The 21,397-nt window shown below is 36.9% G+C and overlaps 1 protein-coding gene across 3 annotated transcripts in view; it reads right to left on the bottom strand.

Moving 5' to 3' along the window:
* The window catches only part of CAMKMT (calmodulin-lysine N-methyltransferase), a 529,198-nt gene that overhangs the window by 25,354 nt on the left and 482,447 nt on the right, over positions 1-21,397 (bottom strand). For all 3 annotated transcript variants that reach the window (XM_056822285.1, XM_007476878.3, XM_056822328.1), the window contains exon 8: positions 9,647-9,721. In XM_056822285.1, coding sequence (XP_056678263.1) covers positions 9,647-9,721 — 75 coding nt within the window. The remainder of the gene's footprint in view (positions 1-9,646; positions 9,722-21,397) is intronic.

The raw sequence follows: 21,397 nt of genomic DNA on the forward strand, positions 1-21,397 counted from the left end.
AGAAGAAATATTGTGCATGAGACTGCTTATCTTTATACATAGCTTGTTTTTCCTTTTAAATTTATAATAAGTTTAAAATATGGATTTCAAAGCTTGCCTGCTTGTCTGTGTTTCCTTGTGGCCTTCTGTCTGTTCCCTTCTGTGCATTAAAAAAATGCTTCCATGATCCTTTTTTTACTTTTCTTTTTCTTTTTGGTAGCTTGATCACTAACACCTCTCCTTCTCCTTTTCCCCCATTTAAAAAAAAAAGAAAAACTAAATTCTTATAATAAATATACAAAGTCAAGCAAAATAGGTTCCCACACAGGCTTATTTAAAAATGTCTCAGGCTGCACTTTGAGTTCTTTACCTTTTGAGAAAACATATGCATTGTGTAATGCATATGTACTGATGTCCATCAAATTTGTGAGTCCATTACAAGTATGAAAGCCAATTTGATTATTTCAGATGTTACAGTCTTTGAATATTGGTGCCTAGTAATCCCCCTAGAGCACAATTCTGGAGCTTATTCATGTGAATTAAAAATTCACAGATTTTTTGCCTTATTGGCACATTAGGGTGGACAATTAATCTGAGATCTTTATGGACTATGAGTCCATAGGATAAGGTTTGTGTGATGCCTAAAAATCCCTTTTGGAGAGCTCCACCCACAGCTCTTGAGGACTTAACTGATTTTGATTTCTTTTCTTAACCTAGCCTATTTTAAGTCTGGATCTCCATTCAGATTGTTGTAGATGATGTAAGTGTTCACCATGGACATTTCTGGTACTCTTGTATTGCAGGGACCCATTAGAAATGTTTGTCCAGATCTTTAGTTGGAATGCCCTTGTGCTGTAAAGTGCCCTGGAGAAATTCAGGAAATTCTCTGTGTTTCAGGGATGCAACCTAAAAGGTGGTGAGGGGAGCTGATTTCCAGTCAATCCCAGGTCCCCTGCCCCTATTAGGAGTCCTGTTTGGACTAGCCTTTCTCTCTGCGGTGAGAAGTTTAATTATCTTTTTACTTTCTTAAAATTGTCTTTGGGTTGGAGCAAGCACAAGACAAGCAAACAGTAACCTAGTAGGATTTTGTAAAATGATGTGTATCTGTAGAATTGTATTAACATACATTTGTTGGAGTGAGTGTAATCTCCAGGTCCACTAACTATGGTGGGCTTGAACCCTTATGGAAGAATGTTAATTCCCTGTCTGTTAAAGAACTGTGCCTCATTGAGTTTCTTTAGCACATGGCACTGAGTAAGACTCTCCAAAGAATAATGCTTGAGCCTCCCCAAGTCACTAGAGAACTATTCAAAATTCAAAAGCACTCTGGCTGATTTGCTGAGGAAAACAAATGTTTAACTGGGGAGGAGATTCAAAAGTGGATGAGCAGGCTGGAATTTGGCTCCCCTCCTCCTCCCAGCTGTTTGATGTAATCACAGAAATTAAGGGGCAGAAAACAGAGACATTAACATGCTAACAAAGTAAAACAAAAACAAAACTCTAAGCCATGTCATGTCTTTACAAAGTTTGAAAAAGTTTTCTGATGGAATTGGAAGGAAATCTGGTCATTAGGCATGTTAGAATTGAAGCACTTTAGAGGAAGGGAGGAGCTTTGTGGAACATCACAATCCCTGTGCTTCTACCAAAGGGCATAAGGGAGAGGAAACTTTTTCCTCTTCAACCTTCAATATCAGCTATAGAATTTTATAACACAGCTATTTGCCCAGTAAGAGACAGGCAGAGATAGACACATAGAGATGGAGGCAGGAAGCAGCTCTAAGGAATGTAAATCTTTGGTTACAGGGAAAAGAACCTGCCATGGATTCAAGAGAGAACCTATCCTGGCAGACAACAATTGAGTTGTGTCAAGAAGACCCAAGGAGCCCCTAGGAATGACCTATCCAGCAGAGGAATTAACCACAGAGGCTGTTGTGAGGACAGCATAAGAAGAGGAAGGTCATCTGGGCCCTGAAATATTAGAGACATGAGTATTCTTGGCTCCATGTATTTCTTTCATTTGTGACTCACTACCAGCGCACTCTAAGTATGTGCCCACTCTCCCTACCATTGCTGTGTGTATTTGTGGTAAAGTGTGCCCTAGGTTTATTTTGGGGGGAATGCTTTGTGACTCCTGTTCTTATTATATCATCTTTATAAATATTTTGAGATGGTTTAGTATAATAGTTGACTATTAAAGGTACTTATTGGTGGGGGCTCATCATTTGTATTTTTAGGAATACACATTTACAGAATGTCTTTGAATCTTGTAATAAATGAAAGTAAAATTATTAAATGTAATATTAATTAAAATATTGTGGTTGTCATAAAATTAACTCTCAGGTCAAGGGTATGTTAGTAGCTCTTAACAATTAAGTTTTAAAAAAATTGGAGATAGAGAAAAAAAAGGGAAATGTAGGAAAGGGACAGAACATTTCTAAATACCTAAGCTGAATCAGGAAGCACCACACCTTTTTATTCCTGTCCCCCACCATCATGGAAAGTACGCACATAAAATGGGATGTGAGGTAGGACAAACTTAGGGAATAGTTTATATCTACACAATCTGGAGGTAGTAATGGCCTTCTTGGGGAGCTTAAGCTTCAAATGTGAAGAAGTTGGGGAGGAAGCTTTCAGAGGAGGTACTGTATACACAAATGTCAGCAAAAAAGATATATAAACTATTGCAATTAAATGATTTATAAACAAAGAATCAATGAAGGAGTAAGAATAGGAAATTGAGAAGTGGTGAGGATGAGGCTGACCAAATGACTGGAGCTAGATAGGGTCTCAACACATGAATCTACCTTTGTAGCTCCACACGAAGCTCTGCATGTAGAAGACCCTTGATAAATGCTTGTTGAATTTAACTGAATAAGGTGTTCAATAAAGATTTATTGATTGACAGATTGATTGATTCTTAGGGGAAGTGAGTACTAACTACAATGGGAAGGGGAAGGACAGTACCACAGTGGTTTTCTTTACAAAGTCAAGAAGATAATAGCATGGATTAATAAGCAGATGATAGAAAAGAGCTGAGAAATAACCTTGGCCCTATTTTCAGCTACATCCAATCCTTTGTTAAAAGATTGCATCATGCTGACTTTCTCCAAAGTGGGAAAAATGTGGAGAAATTGAGTATGGCTTCAGAGAACAACAAAAACGAGGAAGAGAAAATAGGTCCTATGGTGAAAGGAAAGGAAAGAAGGCTACAGACACCAATGTAGAACTTTTAAAACATGCAAAGTTATTTTTCAGATGGTAACCAGGTATTTTCCATTTTAACAGATGTCCCAAATTATGGGAATTATGGGAAATTATGGGAATTTTAATTTGGAGATAACTCAATAATTCAATTCTACAAACAATGATAAAACACTTACTATGTGAAAGACACTATGGCAGGCTTTTAACTTAATCTACCAGAGTGTTTAACTGGATTACCAAAAGAAGTTGTTGAGTCTCACTTCCTGCAATAACTTCAGAAACAGAATATATACCAAATAGTTGGTATTCTTCAAGACAGAGAGAAGAGAAAGGAGAAGGTGATTTTCTGGATTTCCTTCTATTTTTATGAGTCTATAGTTTGGGGAAGATGTGTGGGGAATACATTCCATGTGTGAAAGAACGATGCTTGTGATATGACCTGCTAGTGCCTAGGTTTACATAGCTAGAGAAGAGAAAAAGTAAATATGTTTCCTTTGCTAGAAGAATACTTATGTGCAATAGGACATCGGGGGAACAATAAATATAAACAATTAAAAATAAACCCAAGAATTATTCATCAGGGTATCCTGAAATTTACATCATGGGAAAATTTTAATCTCTGTAAAAGCTATATATTCTTTCTTATGTATGGGAATGTTTAACATGAAAATGATAAACTTATTTAATGTTTGGACTCAACGTACTTTATTACTTTATAATGTAGAAGATAATTAAGAGAAAAGTATAGGATCAGATGAAATACAATAGAAAACATTATTACTTTGTTAAGGTACATAATCATTTTGTAATGGGAAATTGACATATAATATATATGTATATATACACATTTGCTCACATCTAATATATGCCCTTTTGTGGTTTTGGACTAATGAGCTTTAGGATTTGTGTTTTCCTTTATGTATTTGGCTGGATAAAACCAGAATAAAAATGGAATAATTTCATACTGAACAGTGATTAATAGCAGGTAAGGGTTAATGGGAAAGAGAAGAAATTGTTCCTTAATATTTACTTCTTCAAAATTTTGATTTACCTCATGCTTTCATTTTTAAATTATTTTTTAAAAATCCTTACTTTCTACCTTAGAATTACTATTATGTATTGGTTCCAAGGCAGAAGAGTGGTAAGGACTAGGCAATGGGGGTTAAGTGACTTGCCCAAGGTTATATGGCTAGGCAATTTCTGAGGCCAGATTTTAACCTAGATCAGCCCCTCCCCCCCCCATCTCTAGGCCTGGCTCTCAGTCCACTGAGCTACCCAGCTGCCCCTAATTATTTTATTTTTTTTTAAAGTTTAATTTACAAAGAGAAAATATGATAATTTTCTGGTTAGTTAACCATGCCTACAAAAGGCTTCATTTAAAATGTGTCACATACAAAGGGTAGTTGACATGTATCTATAAAAAGAAGGCCAATTTTTTTTCAACTTTTGACCATTTGTCCTTTATATTTATCCCTTGAGAACTTGTTGGTCAAAATACCCAAGGAAACTTTTGTGGCTCTCTAGTAGTTCTGTGCTCTAACTAAGCCTGCCATCTTCCTCAGTCCTACACAAGTTCGACAGAACTTTGCAGAAAATGTCAGATGAATTTCAATGTCCAGGGCTAAAAATCACCTTTTTAATAAATCCTAAAGTGTTAGAAAAATAGCTGCTAAGCAGATCCATAAAAAACAAGCAAGCAAACAAAAACAAACAAAAATCAGAAGTCACTGTTGAGAGAGTTTCAAATTTATCTCCAGTTACTAAGTAAGATAAATTAATGGTTAATTATTTAACCACCAGATCAACACTTCCAAGCAATTTATCTATGGAGCTAACCCTATTCTTGATGCCTGAGTCAAAGAGGAAGACCCTATGCTGAAGAAAAAAATCAATACTCTGTATTGATTCCAAGGCAGAAGAGTGGTAAGGGCTAGGCAATGGGGGTTAAGTGGCTTGCCCAAAGTCACACAGCTGGGAAGAGTCTGAGGCCAGATTTGAACCCAGGACCTCCCATGTCTAGGCCTGGCTCTCAATCCACTGAGCTACTCAGCTGCCCCCTTAGTTAGACCCATTTTAAACAAACCTCAAGACCATGTTTTCTGGAACTACACTTTTCTCACCTGTCATAGGGGGACAATAATAACACTTGTCCTGCTGACCTCAAAGTGTTGTGAAGAGTAAATGTACAATGTTTTGTAATCAAGGTATATTGCTAAGTGAATATAATGTCATTATTATTGGCATTCTTGTTATTACTCTTATTACTAACACTCTGCATCTATTAAAAGGAAGGATGCTGGGTGGTCCATCTGCATTCTACTCATTAGAAGATAGTTCTACAGAGAAAATGAGTATATCCACTGCAATATTAGCCAAGAGGAAAATGAGTGGGCTCTTCAGACTGGAGAAATGTTTTTTGGATAATCTGGCAGAAATTAATATTTTCATCAGAATTAGCCCAGGTACTTTCACATTAATTAAACTTTCTTGAGACTCAATATTCAACTAAGACTGAAGAATTATTTTCATTATAAACTTCAAGGCAGAGTAAAGTTTTTGAATAAACTCTGGGTTTGAATACTGGTTACACCATTTGTTCCTCTTTATCTGTCAAATAAGGGGAGAGATTATTTATTATTTATCTATAAGGTCCCTTCTAGATCTAGATACTGTGATGCTGTGACCTAAATTGCTATTTGTAACATCCCATGGACTGTGGTAGATCATAGTTGAGTGAGGAGAGGTTGTAGAATCTATGCTATGTCTACTTTAGGGAAAAATATACCCTTAAAAAAAGCCCAATATTTCTTTAGTATCCAGGGGGGAAAGTAGGGGGAAAAACAAAGTGCAATCAGTATTAAGAAGGTTAGAAGTAAAAGAGGGGGGAAAAAAAAGAAAGTTGCAGTTAACAGCCACTGTTCTTCTTCCACGCTCCCAATTTTATCTTTAAAAGTCTCTGACTGCGAGTGAGTTTATACAGCAATTGTCCTGGCATACCTGGGCACAATAGGCCAGGTTATGGGTGGCATTTCAGACATGCTTTCCAGGCCTTTAGAGGATCCAAATGTACACAGTCATTTCTCTTTTGCAGAGTTCTAATAAACTAGAGAGCCGTCAACCACTGAATGAAAGCGTTCATTGGGTAAAAAACATCTTACTTCCAGACCCTTAGATTTCATTGTGATTGAACAGGAGTCTGGAAAGGCAGGCTTAAAATTAACAATCACTGGCTATTCTAAACTCAGCAAGGACGGGGTTGGCCTGCATTCCAGCAGAAAAGAATCCTTACATTATATTCAACCCGAAACAAGTCATCTGAGGAGCCATAATAAGCAGTGTTTCTGTTCCTGTGGTTAAACATTCCAGTATTTTGATGTTTGTCAACATCTTTTTTGCAGGTGTGGCCTCACCTAGATTTCTTTTTTCTTTCTGTTTATCTCAAAGTTAACACTTTCCAAATTATTTAGGAGCTATTGAACCATGAAACTATTTTTTATTGTCAAAAATGCTGAATGGGGAAATAATGACAAGCTTTCACAGTTTGCCTCTTTATTTTATAATCTAGTGGAGCTACTAAATTTAGTTGTGAACTAAGAGACTGTCTGTTCTGGGAAATAAGTTATTCCCACCACTGCACACGAGGTTTGTGAATGTTTGAATGTAAATATATGAATATATGAATGATTTGGGAACATAAACATATCACCGCTTGTTGTAATCATGTGCATTTTTACTTGAACCTCAATGTGGGTTTAGAATAGGTTTGTGAATAGAGCTTGTTTTCATGTAAATGGGATCAAGCAGTACCACTGGTTAGCTATTCAAGAAACCAGACAATACCACCCTTGCTGGAAAGGCTTCAACAAGAATTTAATCCATGGACCTAATATTTGAACTCAGATTCTTGCTTCATATTCTGGGCCTCTAATCCCAGATCTGATGGACTGACAATAACTAAAGGACCGTGTGAGACTAAACGTGATCTATTTATGTGCAACACCTGTTTTTGACACTGAGCACTTTAGGCTTCATCTTCATCTGAGGCAGTATCTGAAGAGAGCTTTGCCTTCCCTTCTTACTGTGTCACATTCTAAACATGTAATATGGCTTGCCTGCTCCCAGAAGCAACATCCATACAGTGACTCAGACGCTAAACAATGCAAAGAAGAAATAAAGTCCCAAGAATACAGTGTCCATCCTGGCCCCATGTGCAAGGTACAGGACATAAACATGGGCTGTTTAAGTTTTGAAGCGGCTTAATCATTTTCAGTCAATGATGGATAGACAAGATACTAATAATATTTATCTTTGGGGTGGAACAATCAGGACCCCAGTGAAAGCAACCTATATTTTCATGTTTACTAAAGAAAATGATGAGTATGTCTGGTTTTTTGGCACTTAGAACTTGGGGGTAGAAGAAAGGAAGGAGGACAGCCAATCAGGCTGCTAAAAAGAAAATTTTTAAACTAAACTTGGTTTGTTTATTGTCACCTAATGTACAATTGTCAACACACCTCCCCATCATTAGATGTATGATTGTATTAAAGGGTTTAAACTGAATATGCATTATGTATTTATTGGGTATGCACATCTGTGTTGTTTTGTAGTGAAAACGTAATTTTCAAAAACGTTAGACTATTTTTAAACTAACTGAGAACATTAATCAGAAAACAGCTTAAGTCTTGTTCTCTCTGCTAGTCTCTCCAATACAAATAGGATGACATGGTGTGAGTGTCCATAGTACAAGATATGACAAAGCCAGGTTGTTTTGATATTTGTGTGAAGAACAAATTTAACTGTAAATCTCTTGGCCAGACCTTGCCTCACCCACATAATCTGGAGAACATCCACATGCGACCCTTGTCTAAGCCCCCGAGAAGACTGCTGCCCTCCTGCTCTTGTCCACCAGCACTCTGATCTGACTTTCATACTTAATCTGATCTAATCCTGCCGGCATTAACTTCATCTGTGCAATGAAACCTGGAGAATCCATTCTCCTATTTGGTGAGGAAGGCATTTACAAAATTACTTGCTGAAATCATATGGCCATGTTTAGCTTCTTATTTTAATCATATGATGCATCTCTAAGACATTATCAGTGATTAGTCACAAACCTAGGTCTGTCCTTTTTGGGAACAAAGACATTTTCTGAAATGAAATGATAAGAGAATGAAGTGCTGTTGCCACACAGTGTAAGCAAAGGAGTGGGAAGAAGTAAAAGTCAGAAGCTTGAAAAACGTTTTTCATTTAGGTAGGTTTTCCTGAAAAGATAATTCAGTGGATTTAAATAGGAAAATGACCCGCTGAAAATGTTATGAAACTAAAAAGGATTTTTTACTTAAGAGAAATATATTTCCTTTCACTTTAAAAACACGATATTTTTTAGTGAGAGCCAGAAATACACCATTCGTTTAATGCCCTGTCTGTTCCAGTGTTCTGGACCTTCTGATTGTGCTCATCAAAATAATGGCTTGTCCATTACCTCTGAACTTGTATTTTAGAAATCACAAATGTCACCAGAAAGTCTAAGAGTCTGAAATTTAATGGAAAATATATAATAATCATCAAACTTTTCCATAAACTGAAGTATTTATTATTAAACTTATCTAAAGAAATTAGGCAAGAAATTAGGCAAAGATTAGTTGTAGACATTATTAAAGGGCTGATGGTTGTTTACCCTGTAACTCAGAAGCAGACTTTCATGAAGAAAGAAGTCTGACTAAATAAAAACAATAAGCAAAACACCCAATGTATATATTTTTTAAGTGGGTCTTTAAAAAATGCCCATATTTTAAGTGTTAACTTTCTGTTTGGTACTAGAATTTAATTTTGTAATTAGTTTTTGTTTTTAGCATAAATTAAAAATAATGTCTAACAGATAAAAACAGAAACTTCTGTATATCAAATACAAATACTGTAGAAATATTTTTCTCTAGAGTTGCTTTGAATATATACACTATATATAAATGTATACATTCAGGCACGATTGTGAATATATCAAGATTATATATATTCACATATATACACAATATAGATATGTTATATATGCATATATCCTCTTATATCAATAGTCAGATCTTTCCTAAGAAGTAAGCTAATTGAGCTGTTTGTGTTGATAAACTCCCTTTTCTCCAGACTATTCCTCACTGAGCCATAATTATTTGCAATTTGCCTAAGTCGTCCATTTACTGATACGTCAAGCATGAAACAGAGGCAATTCCAGAAAATGGAAATGCTTCTCAAAATCAATCTTTGGGAAATAATGTGGTAGAAGATACTGTGTGATAGAAGACTACCTTAGGACTGTCACATGGAGATGAATATTAATTTGTCGAGGTGAAGGTGGCTTTGTGCTTCATTTGTTGACTTTGCTTAGCCATCAGCAAATCGGCAGAACACAATTACTCCGGCAAAGCTTCTTTTTCCCCCCCTAACATGAGTTTTATGATTTTTATGTACTTACCAGTCAGCACACATAACAATGTCAAAATGTCCTTCCAGTTGAGAGACATCTGTCTCATTATCCCATCGTAAAACGCTAGAGGAAAAAAAAAGATTAAAAAAATTAGACTTAGATTTTTTTCATCTTTTTGATTCTAAGCTATTAACATTATTTTTCATGCCACTAAAATTATTTAAAAGGTATATACATATTACTTCAAGGAGTATATGACAAAAATCTCAGAACATGACTGTGTATTCTGTATTTTGTTCAGGCTGAACCTTGACGAGGAAGAGTTTCAGCTTTATTTAGACATAACAGTTAAGCTGCTGTCAGGCTTCTGTAGGTGAATCAGGGAGAAAGAGGGTATTTGTTACCACAGTCACTGGAATCTCTCTGGATGTTCTGGACCTTTGCACCTGGGTGCTGGAATTGAAGTATTGCCAGTCTGACCAGAATATAAAATCGCAAAAATAAAATGATGTGGGTTTGTAGCATGTTGATTGCATTTTTCATTGATGAAAAAGGTCCCCTTTTTCAAGGTCTAAGGGGAAAGGATAAAAAAAAATTCAACTTTTACTTGGCAGCTTGTGGCTTTAGGAAATTTTTAGAAGTCACTAATTCTGAACACCAAATTGGAAATGAGCGAGAAGGTTTTAAACTATAAATTAATCAGAATAATGAATAATGTGCACTGGAAAACTTGAGTATTCATGAAGTCACCTAGATTGCTGTGAAGAGACTCTTAGTAACTATGATCATCATTGCAATTTATTAAAATATTGCAAAGATACTCCCACCCCCGACCCCCGCCTACCTCCAAGGGAAGAGTGATTTGCAGAGAAACATCCTGTTCCCCATTTCAGTTTGATGGTAACTTAAAACAAACTGACAGCTTTTCTTTGATCTTGTACAGCTACACTTCCTTATCTTTTCTTTGTGTGAGGTTTCTAGTTTTCTAATCTACTTTGGAAGAAAAGAGACCTTTACCTCCAAAAGCTTAAATAGAGAATCAGTCATTTTCTAATAAACCCCCAAATTCCTTCAAAATTCAGTCAGGAAAATGAGAAACATGCAAATTTCCTAAGGTTTGGCAGATAAAAATGCAATCTTGAAAGTGCCTAGGAGAGATATTTAGCCCTCCTACCTAGAAGGCACATAAACAAGCCTTGTAGATAAAAGTTAAAATCCTTATACTCTTCTAAAGTCCTCTGGAGCTAATAGAAGTCTCAGATATCCAGAAAGCAGAGAAAACTAGAACTCTGGATCTCAATTGCTAATTCCAAGGACTCTCTAATCTAATAGAAAAAAATCATGTGAGCCTTTAAAGGTGGTGATTTTTTGGAAATGCACGGCTACTGACTAATTGATCTGAGGACTAGTAATGCTGCAAAGAGAGAACAAACTGATCATATTCAGTGTATGGGTCTCAGTTAAGTCTTAAGCAATTTAATTTAGCTTTCTAATAGTTTCTACTTGCATAAACAGACGTTGGAGTGGATGAGATTTTTTTTAAAGCAAAATAATATTTCTTTTTTTTCTTGAAGTGCTATGAAGAATGTTGTTGTATTAAGTATTTGATTTTCTGAAGACTTGGCCTCCTGGCTCATAAATGGTTATTTCCAGGGCCCTATGGATAAGATTCAGCTCACACTGCCTAATTATCTATGGCTGGGCTTAATACTGCATAGGCTCACTACCTTTCCAAAAGTGAAATTCAATGCTAAGTTGGGTCATTAGACCCACAATGCCTTGGTCATAATGAGTCATTGATGTCAACATTTATAAATGGCATTGTACAGAGTAATCCCACATGATCCCTAACCTAATCATATATAGTAACATACATAACCAAATCCTGCAAAAGGCAGATCATACTGCTGTATCTAGACACACGAAAGATCCCCAGACAATTAGAAACATACATAGCGGACTTTTGGAAAAAGACAAATGATGGTTTGACTTGTTATACATATTGATAAAGACAAATCCTGATGTGGTCAGTTGAAGAAATTCCTGGTGTGGGAAATCTCTACTCATGTAGCTCAGGCAGATTGCAATGGTCAGTCAGTCAAGAAGTATCTACTAAGAACTGCTTTGTGCTGGGCATTGTGATAAGATCAAGGAATACAAAAACAGACAAAGGACAGTTCCTGTCTTCAAGGTGCTCCCCATTTCATGAGAGAGACAAGCAAACAAAGGAGTACAAACAAGTTACATACAGGATACAAATACTTAAGAGAAAGAAGGCACTAGGATTAAGAGGAGTTGGGAAAACCATGTATAGCTAACAAGTGCCTGAGGTACATACAGGTTAGGTTACTTGCCTGGTGTTCACATATCAGAAGGAGAATTTGAATCTAGATTTTCTAGACTCCAAAGCTGAGCACTCTATCTGATACCCCACAACCGCCTCTATTTGATAATATGTATTAACTCTAATATAGACGCAAATAATGTGCATTAATGCTAATGTAAAAAATAGTGATGTCTCCATATATTTCCTGCAAAGGGTGCCCTGATGACCAACAGATATCAGATTCTGAGAGAGATTATTATCAATAAACAGATATTTTGTATTATTCTCTTCTGTGCCTTTCTTCCCCCTTCAAACTGTGTCTCCCTATCTCTCCCCAGCTGGATGTGCCACTCACCGACCCAAAACCACTATGGACTGGCATGGAACTTTTGACCTGCTTTGCTTCCTACCTTGACTGGTTCAACCCTCTTTAAGGGTTGGTGGCCCCTCCTACTCCTGGAGACAAACCACAGTCATGCTAGTGCAGATGCCCATTTAGCTTTAGCCCTACTGTAACTCGAAACTGCCAAACTCAGGTGATCCACCAGTTCCAGCTTCCCACTAGAACTTGGTGACTTCATTTCATCTATGTATGTATTTATTTAGTTATTCATTCATTCATTCATTTATTTATTTATTCATTTATTTATTCATCCATCCATTCATTTACTTATTTATTTACTTATTTATTTATTCATTCATTCATTCATTCATTTATTTATTTATATTGAAAACCTTACCTTCCATCTTGGAGTCAATAATGTGTATTGGCTCCAAGGCAGAAGAGTGGTAAGGGCTAGGCAATGGGGGTCAAGTGACTTGCCCAGGGTCACACAGATGGGAAGTGTCTGAGACCAGATTTGAACCTAGGAACCCCCATCTTTAGGCCTGGCTCTCAATCCACTGAGCCACCCAGCTGCCCCCTTGGTGACTTTAATAGGCTAGAATTCAACACCATGGGAACAGGAAGCTAATTATGTTATAACTCAAGACTTTTCATACTGCATTTGAGTTTTGGGCTTCAAGCTGAAAATGAAAGCCAAATGCATCTCCAAGTTATTTTCTACTTTGTGTCTTAAAAAAAAAAGAAAACACCACCAAAAAACCAGATGTATTAAAATGTGCCCAAGACAAAGGGCTGGGATTTCTAGTTTGTGATAAAAACTGAAACTAGACAGGTTCAACCTGGTTTAGATCTTAATTGTGTAGATCACAAACAACTCAGACTAAAGAGAGTTTCGAAGGATGTCTTTTCTAGTAGTCTCAGTGTTAAAGTCTCTCTCCATGTATTGTACTATTATAATTGTGGGGCTCTAGTTGTAGGGAAGATGAATCTATTTGGTAACTCTACTATATAAAAGGCATTGCTTTTTTATTGGTGAAATGAAAATCTTAACATAATTGCTGATCATATTTGCCAAATGCAAAAAAAAAAACAAACCCACAAACAAACCTTGGAACTATCAAAAAGACAAGTAATTCCATGACTAGCATAGATCATTGCTTTTCTTTCATATTTATAAAAAGCTTTTGTATTTCCAGAGCATTCCATCAGCTACTCCAGTTTTTTTTCATCGAATGCCTCAATGTCTATGTCTGCATTGAAAACAATTTCACAGTACACATTCACGTCATTTATTTCATTAACCAGATTTGGGGATTGCTTCTCTCATTCCTTTCATATCCTTCCTCAATATGTTGCTCTTTTACACTAGTTCATCCTCCAATATCTCTCAATTATCTGTGGGATTTGAAAAGTGCTGTGTTTTAAGGGGTCGCTGTGTGATATCTTGAACTTCTCAGAGAATTCTCCTGATTTAAATTCACAACTAAATTCATAGACTAAATAGTTGCATGGTTATTAGGAACTTCTGATCATTTATCTACTAATTTTTGGAACCTTGACTTAAAAGCATAATTGTAATTTAAAAGGTATATATTAGCCAACAAAGTATTTTATATGCCTATCATATGCTAGGTTTTAAAAGGGAACCATAAGATTTTCTGCCACCTCAAAGGACTTTTAATCTTGTCAAAAAGGTCAGACCTTCCTTTGAAAAAATCAGAGAAAACTATGATATGGCACATAATTATGTTCCTAAAGCAACTTAGGTCTGTGATCTAGGAGTTCAGAATGGGAGGGTCAATGTGGCCTGCATTAACTGGGATAGGGTTCCATGGCAAAGGAACCTGAATGACAGACAGGAATTCGACAGGTAGAATGGAGAATCTTTTGTTGGTGAAGGGAACAGCATGACGAAGGCTCTAGTGTCTGTGATGGAAACATTAAGAAGGTAGTCTGACCTGTGGTAGTAAGGCTTGGGCATGGGAGCAAGGTACAGATAGTCATAATCACATATGACTTAGTTGATAAATCCTAGGGAATTGATTGTGGCTGTGATCTGCCCATGGTCACCCAACTAGTAAGTGTCAGAGGCAGGACTGAACTCAGATTTTCCTTCCTCTAAGCATTTTATATACTACATTACAATACCTTTACTTTACTATACATAATAACACTGAAGAGAAAAAAAAGCCTTTTGTTACCACATATTTCTACCCAGGAACACATTGCTAACTTAGAGAAATTAGATTCGGAGAGACAGAAGTTATCATGACTGACACTTCCTGACCATCCCATGTATTTTACAAAATTTTTATCAATTACAACTGTAGCAAACTAAGGACAGGTAGGTGGTGCAGTGGATAGAGTACAGGGTTTGAAGTCAGGAAGACCTGAATTCAAATCCAAACTTGGATACTTATAAGTTGTGTGATCCTGGGCAACTTCTGTTTGACTCAGTTTCCTGATCTGTAAAATGAGTCGGAGAAAGAAATGGCATGATGCCACTCTAGTATCTTTGCCAAGAAAATTCCAAATGGAATCACAAAGAGTTAGACGTGACTGAACATGATGCAAAAGCAACAAACCAGGTGACTTTAGCAGATGAGAATTTAACGCTGTGAGAAAAGAATACTAATTCTGTTGCTCTAACTTACATAATAAACTTGATTTTATTGTACACTACATTTTAATTTACTCCCTTCTTCCCACATTATCATTGCCCCAACTTCACTTTTTTTTTTTAAAACCCATATCTTCTGGCTTAGAATCAATATTGTGTATTGGTTCCAAGGGAGAAGAGCACTCAGGGCTTGCCAATGGGAGGTAAGTGCCTTGTCCAGAGTCACATAGCTAGGATGTGTCTGCATTCAGATTTGAACCCAGGACCTCCCATATCCAAGTCTGTCACTCTATCCAGTGAGCAATACCAAACTTTTAAATTGAGACAATGGGAGAAAGAGAGTGAGCATGGGATTATATACTACAATTCAAGTCCAATGAACATAAGGCATTTTTTATCTATCTAAGGAAGAATACAAATATATTCTGTATCAGAGAAACAGAGCCAAAGGAAAAAATACCAAGATAAAGGAGGCAAATATGAATCCACATTTACAAATGGTGGCTGTAGGAATGACACAAAGAAATGGGTTAGAGTTGTGTTATTTGTGATATGCTGTACCACATCACTTGCATACCACCATACTAGCAATGATTCTATGGCTAGTCAGTCTGAGTAAGGCAGAAAGGCATTTCCCTAATAAGTAAATAATTTTCCTAGTCAAGTCGATGTGCATTTATTAAGCACTTAATACATGCTGGGTTAAGTTAAGTACATACAAAGTACATACATGTTAAGTACATACAAAGAAATGCAAAAACAATCCCTGAATTCAAGGAGCTCATATTCTAAAAAGGAAGACAACCACAAGCAACTATGTCCACACAAAATATGTTCAGAGTAAACTAGAGGTCATTTAGAGAGGAAATGTTAGAGGAATGTAAGATGGAAAAATGTAAGAGGAACAGGGAAAGGCTTCTTGCAGAAGGTAGTATTTTAGCTGAGACTTGAATGGAACCAAGAGGTAGAGATAAGGAAGGATACGACATGGGAAATAGAGAAAATGTCTGAACCTAAGAGATGGAGAGACTTATTCATGGAATAGATAGGAGGTCAGTATCACTGGATCAGAGTATATGGTGAGAAATCACATGTAAGAAGATTAGAAAGGTAGGATGGGGATAGGTTATGAAAGGCTTTGAATGTCAGACAGAAGTTTTGATTGATCCTCTAGCTGATAGAAAGCCACTGAAATTTATTGAGTAGGTGGTGGCATTGTTGGACCTGTGCTCTAGGGAAATCATTTTGGTGGCTGATTGTAGGATTGATTAGATGAATCAGAGACCTGTGGCAGGCAGACCCACCAGCAGGCATGAGGTGGTGAGGGCATGCACTAGAGTGGTGGCAGGGTCAGAGGAGAGAAGGGGCAGATATTGAGAGATATTGCAAAGGTGAAATCCACAGATGTTGGCAATAGCTTGGATATGGTATGGGGGAGTGAAGAGTTGAAGATGACACTTGAGTTGCAAGTCTGGGGTACTAAGAGGATGATGTTGCTCTCTTATAATAAATAACAGAGAAGGTAGGAGGGACAGAAAGTTTATGGGGAAAGGTAATAAGTTTAGTTTTGGAGTTGAAGATGCCTATTGGATAACAAGTTTGAGATGTCTGAAAGGCAACTGGAGATGCAAGACTTGAGGTCAGCAGATTGGTTAGGGCAGGATACGGAGATCTGAGATCATTAGTACAGAGATTATAATTAAATCCATAGGTGCTGATGAGATCTCCAAGTGAAATAGCATAGAGGAAGATGAGAAGACAGACCAGGACAGAGTCCTGTGGAACAACATGGTTATTGGATATGACCTGGATGAGGATGCAGAAAAGGAGTCTGAGGAATGGTCTGATAAGTAGGAAGAGAATCAGGAGAGAGAAAGTCGTATTCAGAAAACCTATGTGGGGTCAAGGATTATGAGAGTGTAGTAAAATGTGAAAGAAGACTGGAAAGGTGGGAAGGGATTAGGTTGTAAAAATTTTAAAGCCAAAGAGAGAACTTTATATTTATTCTTAGAAGCAATAGGTTGCCACCAGAGTTTATTGAGAGAAAGGTAGTGGGGTGATGTTATCAAAGTGAACTTTAGGGAGATCACTTTGGCAGTTGAATGGAGGATGGACTGGAGTGGAGACAGAATTGAAGCAGGTAGAACAAAGAGCAGGCCATTGTAATAGTGTAGTTGATAAGGGCCTGAACCAAGCCGGCGACAGTGTCAGAGAGAGAAGAGGGTATTTGTGGGAGTGCAAAGATCAAAGTGACAAGACTTGGAAAGAGATTGAATATGGGAAATGGGAGAGAACACCCTGGGTTAGGAATATGGTAGTGCCCTTAATATAATAGGGAAATTAGAAAGAGGGTTTGGAGGGAAACTATTTTGGACATGTTGAGTTAGATTTCTAAAAGACATGCAGTTAATTCAAATAAGTCCAGGAAAGAATTGGAGATTTGATCCTGAAGGTCAGAAGAAAGGATTAAGACTGAATAAATATATATATATATATATATATATATGATGAGTATCTACATAGAGATAATTGAATCCATGGGAGCAGAGAGATCACAGAGTGAAACTATATAAAAGGAAAAGAAAATCCAGTCTAAGTTTGAGTAATGGGGTAGAGGGGTTATCCATCTCTAACAGATATAACTTGGATGAAGATCTCACAAAGAATGAGAAGATAGCTGAATAAGTATAACTTGTAAAAGAGTTATCAAAACAACATAATATTAATATCATGTAAAACCTTGCAAAACCCAACCTTAAATTATTTCTACCATCTTCCTCCTCTATTTTTATGTGTTGTGTTGCTGAACAGGAGAGAGAAATCAAAATTCTAAACTGATGGAAACCATGATACATTTCTGCTATCAGGGGCAATTGGGTGGTTCAGTGGATTGAGAGCCAGGCCTAGAGATGGGAAGTCCTAGGTTCATATGTGGCCTCAGACCCTTCCTACCTGTGTGACCCTCGGCAAGTCACTTAACCCCCATTGCCTAGCCCTTACCATTCTTCTGCCTTGGAGCCAATACACAGTATTGACTCTAAGACGAAAGTAAGGGTTAAAAAAATTTCTGCTATCTAACCCCATCTGGATCTTCAATGAAGCAAGGCAATCCTTCCCTAATTGACTTTCTATCTCCCTATAGAGGCTATTCTAAACCTTCTCTTTTTCTCTCAAGCTTCTCATACCTTTCCCTTCCTCCCAAGTCCTTTCCTTATACTTTACTGTGAAAATAAAGGATATCTACAGTGAACTTCGTTTTCATCCATTCTCTTTAACTCAAAACCCACTCTCCTCTTTTAACTCCATTATCTGACAAAAGAAGTGGGCCTTCTTGCTATGGCCAAACCTTAAACATGTCCATGAGCCCATATACCTCTCTGTTTTCTAATAACTGCCCCTTAAGTCATCCCCTACTCTCTCTAATCTTCCAGCTCTCCATATCTATTATTTCTTTCCCTGATGTGTATAACCACAGCCAAGTCTTCCTCATTAAAAAAGTCTTCACTATACCCTCAAAATACAGTCCTTTATTTCTCCTCCTTTCCTTGAACACCTAGAAAAATCTGTCTACATTCATTACTTCTTCTGTCACTCATATTTCAGCCATTTGCAATCTGGATTATGAGCTCATCATTTAACTGGAACTTCTCTCTCCAAAGTTACCAATGCTTAATCAGTGCCATACCAATCAAAGAAGGAATTTTATTATAGGGGTAGAAAAATAATAAAATTCATCTGGAGGGAGAACAGATTAAGAGTCTAAAGAATTTTTTTTTAAGTGGAAGGGAGTCTACAGAAGCATACCTCAAACTAAACTACAAAGCAATAATCCTATACTACCCCCTCCAAAAAAACCCTATGTGGTACTCATTAAAAAACAGGTTGATTGGAAGAATACATTAGACACACAATACCTGGAAACAAAAAACCCTTAATAGTATAGTGTTCAATAATATCAAAGACCCCAGCTATTGGGGTAAGAACTCAATATTTGACAAACACTGTTGAGAAAACTGGAAAGCAATATGGCAAATATTAGATATAGACCAACTTCTCATACTATATAGCAAGAGAAGTAGTACTTGAGCTGCATCTTCAAGGAAGAGAATGACTCTGTGCGGCAGAGGAAAAAACACAGTGCATTCCATGCATGAAGTATAGCTATTTCAAAGGCACAGAGATGTTCTGTATATGCAGAACAAAGAAGTCAGTTTAGCCAGATCACAGCATGGAGAATGAGGAGCAATATACAATGAAGCTGTAAGAATCCTGCATAGGTGTCCTAATCTCTCTTCTCTTTTATTTTTATATTCTCACTTGGTGATATCACTAGCTATCATCTCTTCTATAGATGATTCCCACATTGGTTTATCTAGTTTTAGTCTCTCTCCTGAGATTGCTCTCATATCACCAGTAGACAGACTAAAACTAGACAACAGACATCTCAAATTCAACATGTCCAAAATGTAATTCATTATCTTTACTCCAAACTTTTTCCTCTTCCCAACCTTGCTATTTTTTTGTCTTTTTTAAAATAATATTTTATTTGATCATTTCCAAGCATTATTCATTAAAGACAAAGATCATTTTCTTTTCCTCCTCCCACCCCCCATAGCCAACGCGTGATTCCACTGGGTATCACATGTGTTCTTGATTTGAACCCATTGCCATGTTGTTAATATTTGCATTAGAATGTTCATTTAGAGTCTCTCCTCTGTCATGTCCCCTCAACTGCTGTAGTCAGGCAGTTGCTTTTCCTCGGTGTTTCTACTCCCACAGTTTGTCCTCTGCTTATAAATAGTGCCCAACCTTGCTATTATGATTGAAGATTCCACCATTCTTCTAGCTTCAACTGCTTACTTGCTCTTATCTCACAAATCCAATCCATTAACAAATCCTATCATTTAGACCATCACAAACTCTTTCATATACAGTACCTTTTCTTTATTCTCACAAATATTTCCCTTTTCAGGCTCTCACCATTATCTCTTGCCTGGACTCTTACCATAGCCTTCTAATTAGTCTCCTGTTTCACATGTCTTTTTACTACAAACTGTCCTTCAGTTAAATACCAAAGAGATTTTCCTGAAGCATTGCCAATTGATTAAAATACAGATCTGGAAATCATCAGTATTGAAATGATAATTAGCGGGGGAAGGCAATAATAAGCATTTATATAGAGCCTACTATGATTCTCACAATGACCCTATGAGATAGGTACTATTTTCTCCATTTTGCAGTTGAGGAAATTGAGGCAATCAAAAGCCAAATGACTTGTCTTGGGTCACAGAGCTGGTAACTGTCTGAGACCAAATCTGAATTCAGGTTCTTCCTGATTCCAAGTTTAGCACTCTGTCCACTGTGCCAGCAGTTGCCTCCAACTATCCACTGCTTCAGTAGCTACCATAATTAAACACATCAGAGTTAAGGAGGTCACTGAAAGAGTGCCTCTATACCTTTTCTCTCCAGAGAATAAGGCCTAAGAAAGAGCCTTAGGGTACACTCACAGTTAGAAGGCATCATATGGATGATGAATCAGTAAAGTAGACTGAGAAGAAACAGATAGACAGGTAGGAAGAAAACCAGTAGAGAGTAGTATCATGAAAGGCCAAAGAGAGTATCCAGGAGGAGAGGATGGTCAACAATATCAAATGTAGCAGAGAAATCAAGAAAGATGAGGACTGAAAAAAGAAAATAAGATTAGGCAATTCAGAGATCATTGATGGTCAAAAGATACAAACAGTTCTCAAAAGAATTGTAAACTATTAATAAACATATGAAAGAATTCAAATCATTAATAATATGAGAAACTCACATCAAAACAACTGAGATTTCATCTCACACCCAGCAAATTCTCAGAGATGACAAAATATGGAAATAGTTAAGGTAGGAGCTAGTGTGGGAAAATGCACCTCACTGCATTACTGATGGAACTATGAATTTGAACAGCCAGCCATTTTAGAATGTGATTTGGAATAATGCAAATGATAAGGATTAACTTTAAACCCCTCTATTTACCCATTTTATCATTATTTTCCTGCCTTTACTCTGTGTTCCAAACTATTAACAAACAATCTGACACTCCACTGTCCATCTCCATTTCTTGGCACAGTCCATTCCTCATCCCTAGAATGTATCCCCTTCTCATCTCTGCCTTGTGAATCCTTTATGTCCTTCAAAACTTAGGTCAAGTTCCAAGTTCTTAATGAAGTGTTTCCTCTCTCCCCAAACCCCCTTGTACTTATTCTGTATGTACTTTATTGATGCATGCTATCTCCCTGATAGAATATTAGTTCCTTGAGATCAGGGACTATTTGTGTTCTTTATATTTCATGAAACATTTCACACATAGTTGGTGCTAAAACTTTATTAGGATGTAATATTTGGGACTACAGGGGTGTGTCACTACTCCCAGAAGGGAAGTGTTTTGAGAATACAATTTTTGAGTTCCTTGAGTACATTTTGATAATGTACTTGTAGCCTGGGGTATTAGGAGATTAATAAAAG

The sequence above is a fragment of the Monodelphis domestica genome, chromosome 1, assembly GCF_027887165.1.
Source record: "Monodelphis domestica isolate mMonDom1 chromosome 1, mMonDom1.pri, whole genome shotgun sequence".
NCBI classification, from domain to species: Eukaryota; Metazoa; Chordata; class Mammalia; order Didelphimorphia; family Didelphidae; genus Monodelphis; species Monodelphis domestica.